The sequence below is a fragment of the Physeter macrocephalus genome, chromosome 8, assembly GCF_002837175.3.
Source record: "Physeter macrocephalus isolate SW-GA chromosome 8, ASM283717v5, whole genome shotgun sequence".
Taxonomy (NCBI): domain Eukaryota; kingdom Metazoa; phylum Chordata; class Mammalia; order Artiodactyla; family Physeteridae; genus Physeter; species Physeter macrocephalus.
This window is the reverse complement of record NC_041221.1, coordinates 145179502-145187587: the sequence shown is the minus strand read 5'-3', so window position 1 is coordinate 145187587 and position 8086 is coordinate 145179502. Positions and strand designations below refer to the sequence as shown.

The following is an 8086-nucleotide window of genomic DNA, read 5'->3' as shown; positions in this document are numbered from 1 at the left end:
CCGTTTGTGATAACATGGATGGACCCTGAGGGTATTATGGTAAGTAAAGTCAGATAGAGAAATATAAATACTCAATGACCCCACATATATAAAATATGGAAATGCTAAACTCATAGAAATTGAGAATAGTTTGGTGGCTGCCAGGGGCTGAGGGCCAGGGAAAATGAGATGTTGGTCAAATGGTACACACTTCCAGTTATATAATAAATAAGTTCTGGGGATATATAGTATGGTGACTTCAGCTAACAATACTGTATCATATACTTGAAAGTTGCTGAGAGTAAATCTTAAATAATTTCACCACAAAAATAAAATAACTGTGAGGTGATGAAGGTGTTGACTAACCATATTGTGGTAAATGTTGCATTATAAATTATATTGCATGTATCAAATTATCACTTTGTACACCTTAAACTTACACAATGCTATGTCAACTATGTCTCAATAACTCCACAGAGAAAAATAAATTTAGGATTATAAGATTTTTACTTAACATCTTTGATATGGTAATTTTTTATCATACACCTGAAATCTTTGGTTCCTAAAGACATTCATAACTACAGTAGTTCTCCCTTGACCACAGGGGATATGTTTCAAGACCTGCAGTGGATGCCTGAAATTGAGCTGTTTCTTCGTATACATACATACTATGATAAAGTTTAATTTACAAATTAGGCACAATAAGAGGCAATAACTAAAAATTAAACAATCATAACAATATACTGTAATAAAAGTTATCTGAATGTGGCCTCTCTCTCAAAATATCTTCTTGTACAAATTTAATGTCTTTTCCATCTTAAGCACTTATCATGCACTGTGGCCATAACTTTTGAAGTCTGAGGTGTGACAGCAAAACCAGCATGAATTATTTTTCCATCTTCACAATTTCACAGATTTGTTCTTACCATAGGTCTTAGCAATCTCAGCATACAATTTTTTTCTTTCCTTACTAAGTCAAAAACTTTTACCTTTTCACTTTAAGAAAATATTTCTGGGGCTTCCCTGGTGGCACAGTGGTTGACAGTCCGCCTGACGATGCAGGGGACACGGGTTCGTGCCCCGGTCCGGGAGGATCCCACATGCCGCGGAGCGGCTGGGCCCGTGAGCCATGGCCGCTGAGCCTGCGCGTCCGGAGCCTGTGCTCCGCAACGGGAGAGGCCACAACAGTGAGAGGCCCGCGTACCGCGAAAAAAAAAAAAAAAGAAAACATTTCACAGGCTCTCTTTGGCATATCTTAATTGCCAGCATCACTACTATTGTGCTTCAGGGCCATTACTAAGTAAAATAAGCATTACTCGAACACAAGCACTGTGATACCATGACAGTTGATCTGATAAACGAAATTACTACTAAGTGACTTCACAGGCAGGATACACTGGACAAAGGGATGATTTATGTCCCAGGGAGTGGGACAGTAAAAGACTTCTTCACACTACTCAGTATGATGTGCAATTTAAAACTTACAGAGTATTTACAGAATTTTCCATTTAATATTTTTAGATGGAGGTTGACAGCAGGTACCTGAAAACACAGAAAGCGAAACCACAGATAATGGGGGACTACTGTATTTGATCCATTCATTTCTTTTTCTTCTCTCTGTATGTGTATGTATCCAATATTATTATCAATACCAGTATTATGAGTAACAGAACAGTTACTGAAAAAAACCTTCTTTGCCGTTCCTTTATCCTTATGATATATCCCACTAGGGAAAAACAGACAAACAGTTTAAGGTTACTTGAAATTATTTCTCGGTATGGTTAACCACCAATGCTATACATGTTTAGTTTCATTTTGCTAAATTTTTTGGTATCACTTCATTTTGACTTTGTTTTGTTACTATTTATACTATTTACATGGTTCCAAAGTCAATTATACAAAACAAAGTTACATTCATGAGCGGTCTAGGGATATCACTATCCTTTCCACCATGTTCCATCACCTTAGAGCAAAACATTTTAATTAATATTTGGGTCTTTCCTTTCAGCATTTGTACTTATATATAAGAAAATATGTCCACTCGTTCCCACCACTACCTGTCTTTCTTAGAAGACAGTGTACTGTAACTCTTCTGTGCCTTGTTTTATTTAAGAACATGACTGGAGAGTATAAAAAGACGTATCTCATTCCTCTTTAGAGTTGCACGGTCCCCAGTGTGCAGATATACTATATTTAAACATTTTCTATCAATAATCATTTAGGCTGTTTACTGTCTTTTTTCTGTTGTGAATAGTGCTATGATGAATAAACGTAAGTATGCACCTCTTTTTTTTTTTTAAGATTGTTTTTTGATGTGGACCATTTTTAAAGTCTTTATTAATTTGTTACAATATTGCTTCTGTTTTATGTTTTGGGTTTTTTGGCCCTGAGACATGTGAGATCTTAGCTCCCCAACCACGGATTGAAGCTGCACCCCTGCATTGGAAGGCGAAGTCTTAACCACTGGGCTGCCAGGGAAGTCCCAAGCATGCATCTCTTAATATTTTCCCAACATATCTTTAGAAGATTCCTAAAAATGTTTAGAAATTGCATATGTAATTTTGCTAGATACATCCAAGCTTATTCCAAACTAATCACTTCTTTTAACACAGAAGAAATTTTAATATTAATATAAGCCATTTTATCAATCTTTTCTTCATGCACAGTGTCAAACATTTTTCCCTATCCTAAGGTTATGAAGAGTTTCCTATATAATTACCTGGAAACTTTGTCATTTTGCATTTCATATTTATATTTAGATTAATTGACCCAGAACAATTTAGTAAAAGATAATTTTTCCCCTTCTGATTACAATACCACTTTTGTCATAAAGTTACTCATATAATTTTTTCATTCTCAGGCTCTCATTTCATTCATCTATTTTTGTCACTCTTGTGTCAATACTATGTTGCCTACATTACTACAGCTTTGTGGGAAACCTTAGTCTGATCAATTCTCTAACATGTTTTTAACGAGTGACTTGCCTATTCTTGTCCCTTAGTATTTCCATATATATATTAGAATCAACTAGATATAGATATATCACAATTTGTATGCGTTTGCAAAATAAAATAAATGAAAAGTAATTGAGGTCTCTTTAACATAGCATGAGTTAGATCACCAGACACAAAGGCAGTGAAATGGACAAAGGAGAGGACAGGAAAACTGAGATCAGAAGCAGTGTGTCTTAAATGCAAATCAAATTTAAATGTGTGCACATTGGAATTAGTAGCCTATTTCAAGAGAAGACAGAGGGACAAACAGGACAAATATTAGCTAAGAATGTGCTGTCTGCAGATGTAGAGAACAAACGTATGGACACCAAGGGGGGAAAACCGTGGTGGGGTGGGGATGGTGGTGTGCTGAATTGGGCGATTGGGACTGACATGTATACACTGACGTGTATAAAATTGATGTCTAATAAGAACCTGCAGTATAAAAAAACAAACAAACAAAAAACAACTAATACTAAACTTTCTTTGGGTTATTTGTATGGAAATATGTTAATATAAATGTTTCAGACATTACATGAAATTTCTAAAAATCTTATATGTTCTGATGTAATGTTATAAGTCATAATTCTAGTTATTACTTTAAACTGTATATATCAGAAATAACTAAAAAAAAAAAAAAGAATGTGTTGTCTGCCAGGATTTCACATACAGATGGGCAAACAGACACTGAGGGTTAAAAAGGTATTCATAGATGTCACACAATCAATTCATAAGGGAACAAGCGTTAAAACTCATGGCCATCTGACTTTAGAACCAATGTCTTTCCACCACACCAAGCTCTTAGAAGGGCGGGGTAAAAGGGAGAAATGAGCAAGCAGTGTCAATTCCAAGGTCCTGGGTCCATCCACAGACACAAATCAACTTATATTATCAAAATTAAAAAGTCCCAAAAGACCACATTTATTGAACCTTTTCAATCCATCTTTCCATCATTCTATAAGAAGAATTTTACATATACTTTTAGGGTCTGACGGTCAAGTCCCTTTCCCTTAGTGCAGTTTCTAGGTCTTGGCACTTTTTGACTCACGCTTTCTTCATGTCCTCTTTGGGGAATTACTGCATGGCCGTAATTACGAGAGGCTAACATTAACAATATTACCACATGCCTAACTTATTATGTAGTATAATCAGGAAGATGTAACTTCAAAATAGACTATATATAATTTGTTCTGTTATGCTAATCATTCAGTTCCAAATCTTAAAAGTTTAACATGCCAAAGTGAAAATTTATATAAACAAAACTTTTTGTCTTGTATTATCTTTGATAAAAAAATTAAACACATTACAAATATGACTTCACTTGTAAAACAGTACCAACAAAGATGCCTAGAAACACATTAAACCTGTGAGTTTTGTGGTACTTATTAAGGCTTGAACAGATACTAAAGGCTTTTCTATGCTTAGTCCATTCTTATGATTTCACCACTATATGAATTCTCTGATGTACAGTGAGTTGGGATTTCTGGATGAAGGCTTTTCCACATACAGCACATTGATAAGGTTTCTCCCCAGTATGAATTCTCTGATGTACAACAAGGTCTGACTTCTGGGAAAAGGCTTTTCCACATTCAACACATATATAAGGTTTCTCTCCTGTATGAATTCGCTGATGTCCTGGGAGGTGAGACTTTTGAGAGAAGGCTTTCCCACATTCAGTACAAACGTAAGGTTTTTCTCCTGTGTGAATCCTCTGATGTCCAATGAGATGTGACTGCTGACAGAAGGCTTTTCCACATTCACTGCATTTATAGGGCTTTTCTCCAGTATGCGTTCTCTGATGTATAATGAGCTGTGACTTCCGGGAGAAGGTCTTCCCACATGCAGTACATTCATAAGGTTTCTCCCCAGTATGAATTATCTGATGTATAATGAGTTCTGACTTTCTGCTGAAGGCTTCCTCACATTGAGTACATTTGTAGGGTTTCTCCCCAGTGTGAATCCTTTTATGTATGATGAGGTGGGACTTCTCACAGAAGGCTTTCCCACATTCAGTACACTCATAAGGCTTCTCTCCAGTATGAGCTCTATGATGTATAATCAGCTGTGACTTCTGGGAGAAGGCCTTCCTACACTGATTACATTCATATGGCTTTTCACCAGTATGTATTCTCTGATGTATAATGAGGGGTGATTTCTGGGAGAAGGCTTTCCCACAGTCACTACATTCATATGGTTTTTCACCAGAATGAACTCTCTGATGGATAATGAGGGATGATTTTTGAGAGAAGGCTTTTCCACATTCAGAACATTCGTAAGGTTTCTCCCCGGTATGTGTCCTCTGATGTACTATGAGATGTGATTTCTCACTGAAGGCTTTCCCACAAGCACTACAACCATAAGGTTTCTCTCCAGTATGAATTCTTTGATGTATAATGAGCTGTGACTTCTTGAGAAAAGATTTTCCACATTCAATACATACACAGATCTTCTCCCCAGTTTCAACATTCACATATTGAATAAGAGATTGTTTATCGCTGATGATTTTTCCACATTGACTATCTGCACAGCGTTTCACTCTATTATGAATTTTTTCATGCTTAGAATAGGAAGAACTAGGTGTTCTCCCACATTCAAAATTCTCATCTGTGTTTTTTCTTGCATAACCCCTATTACAACTGAATAGGTCTACAGTAGGTTCCAAGCTCTTTTCAAATGAACCACATTTATACAGTCTTTGTCTTGAAGTATCTAGGTCTGTGCAGTTATGAAATATTTTTCCAAATGCATTATATGTATAGTTTGACTCTTCAATAACTGTTTTGTTGTTGATGATTGTGACTTGCCTGAGAAGTCTGTCTTGATTTTCCTGATCTCTCTCCAGCTGGTCGCCTTGCCAGACCTTTAAAACGGAGTACAATGAATGATCCCTTGTGACACTTTCCAGTATGTCCTTATGAAAGTAAACATCTCCAAGTGCATCCAACTGATGTGTGTCAAGTCTAGTCTCCCTGTCTGAAAGAATAAAATTGTAGAGATAAAATCAAACAGATATAAAGATTGAGTAGAGGACAGAAGAGGTGAAACAAATGGATGATCCAGGATGGTCCATGAAGACAGAACTGGGAGGGCAACAGGCCATTTAAAACACAACAAAACATGTAAATTTATTGGGTGAGTAACTAAAGATGGACTTTACTTCTGATAATGGTGGCATGAGGTAGTCACGGACTTCCCCTCCTCAGAAAACAAGTATAAAACTGAATAAAATAATTTTAAAAACAACCAATTCAGGGCACTGGAAAACTACCAAAGGCAGGCCACAAGGTGAAAAGTATTTACTTGTCAAAAACTTCTACTTCATTAGGTAAGAATGGGGAGTTTGTGGCATTCTTTCCTAAGGTTTTCCTGTCTTGCACCCCTAGTTTATGGGGCATTGAGAGATAACACAAATCCACAGGATATAGTTTTATGCTGAAAGTAGAGCAGCTAGGAATTTAACAAGGAGAATTTGTAAGAAAAGGAATCATAGAAAGGTTGAGATAATGAACTTGCCATACATTCCCACCTGACTGCTAAAATATTTGTGAAAAGAGACCCTAGTGAGCCCAGCAGTGATTGAAAGGCTGGGGAAACTTGCAAATTTCCTATGCTTTTAAAGTGTTCCGAGACATGCAAAACCCAGGTGGCAAAAAGTAGAAGTCATACTGGCTTTAGGTGTCTAATAAACCTCTGTCCAAATCATTAGTTCATATCTATAGCCAGGCTTAATAAAACAAACAAAACTAAGCAGAGATATTACTGATGACACTCCACAAGACAGAAAGATGTCACAGTTTAAGCCCAAGCTAGTGCCTCTAAAACAAAAACTCTCAGAAGGAACAAAAGGATCCAAAGACGCTATAACGTATTGTCTACAATGTAGAGCTTTCAACCAAAAATTATGAGACATATAAGGAAAACAATGTGACCTATACTAAGGAACAAAATCAGTCAATAGAAACTGACTCCAAATGGGTGCAAATGTTGGATTTAGCAAAGACTTTAAAGAAGCTATTATAAACATATTCAAAAAACTAAGGGAAAATATTCTAAGGAACAAGTGAATAAACTGACAATTTCAAAAGAGGAAAGAAGAATATAAAACAACCAGTTTGACTATAAAGAGGCAGGAAGAAGAATTTCGGAGAGTAATGGAACTTTTCTGTATCATGATTGTGGTGGCAGTTAACTTCCTCTAAGTCCTTTTCAAAATTTAAAGAAAGAGTAACATTTATTTTATGTAAATTAAAAAATAAAAGAACCAAATGAAAATTCTAAAGTTGAAATGAAGATTTCACCAGATGGGCTCATTAATGGATTTGAGACAGCAGAAGGCAAAATCAGAATCAGTAAACTTGAAGATATATCACTAGAAATTATTCAGCCCAAAGAACAAAAAGAAAAATTATTAAAAAAATAGAATCTCAAGATCTGTGGAGCAGTTAGGCATTCCAGTACATGTGTAATTGGAGTTTAGAAAGGGGGGGAAAAAGAGCCAAAAGAAATCTGGAGAAATGTCTTTAAAATTACCAAATTTGGTGGAAAACATTAGTTTACACATACAAGAAGCTCAAGACCACAGGAAGGATACCAAGACAACCAGCCAAATCAGAATTAAACTGCTGAAAAATGAAGGCAAAAAGAAAAATCTTCAAAGCAGCAAGGAAAAAAATGACACATCATGTATCAAAGAATAACAGTACTGTTGGCTGAATTTTCAACACACACACACACACACACACACACAAAACTGAGGTCAGGAAAAACTGGAATGACACACAGTCAAAATACTAAAAGAAAGCAACCTGTCAACCAAGAATTCTACATTCAGTGAAACTTTAACAATGGCAAAATGAAAACATTTCCAGATAAACAAAAAAAGTTACCAACAGGGACTCCCTGGTGGCGCAGTGGTTGCGCGTCCGCCTGCCGATGCAGGGGAGCCGGGTTCGCGCCCCGGTCTGGGAGGATCCCGCGTGCCGCGGAGCGGCTGGGCCCGTGAGCCATGGCCGCTGGGCCTGCGCGTCCGGAGCCTGTGCTCCGCAACGGGAGAGGCCACAGCAGAGGGAGGCCCGCATACCACCAAAAAAAAAAAAAAAAAAAAGAAAGCAGGT

At 36.8% G+C, this 8086-nt stretch overlaps 1 protein-coding gene across 10 annotated transcripts in view; it reads right to left on the bottom strand.

The window, feature by feature from the left end:
* Positions 1-3886: 3886 nt before the first annotated feature.
* LOC112061835 (zinc finger protein 300) overlaps positions 3887-8086 on the bottom strand; it is a 44645-nt gene continuing 40445 nt past the window's right edge. For all 10 annotated transcript variants that reach the window (XM_055086846.1, XM_055086847.1, XM_055086845.1 and 7 more), the window contains one exon: positions 3887-5945. In XM_055086846.1, the coding sequence (XP_054942821.1) occupies positions 4405-5945 (1541 nt within the window). In that variant the 3' untranslated portion in view covers positions 3887-4404. The remainder of the gene's footprint in view (positions 5946-8086) is intronic.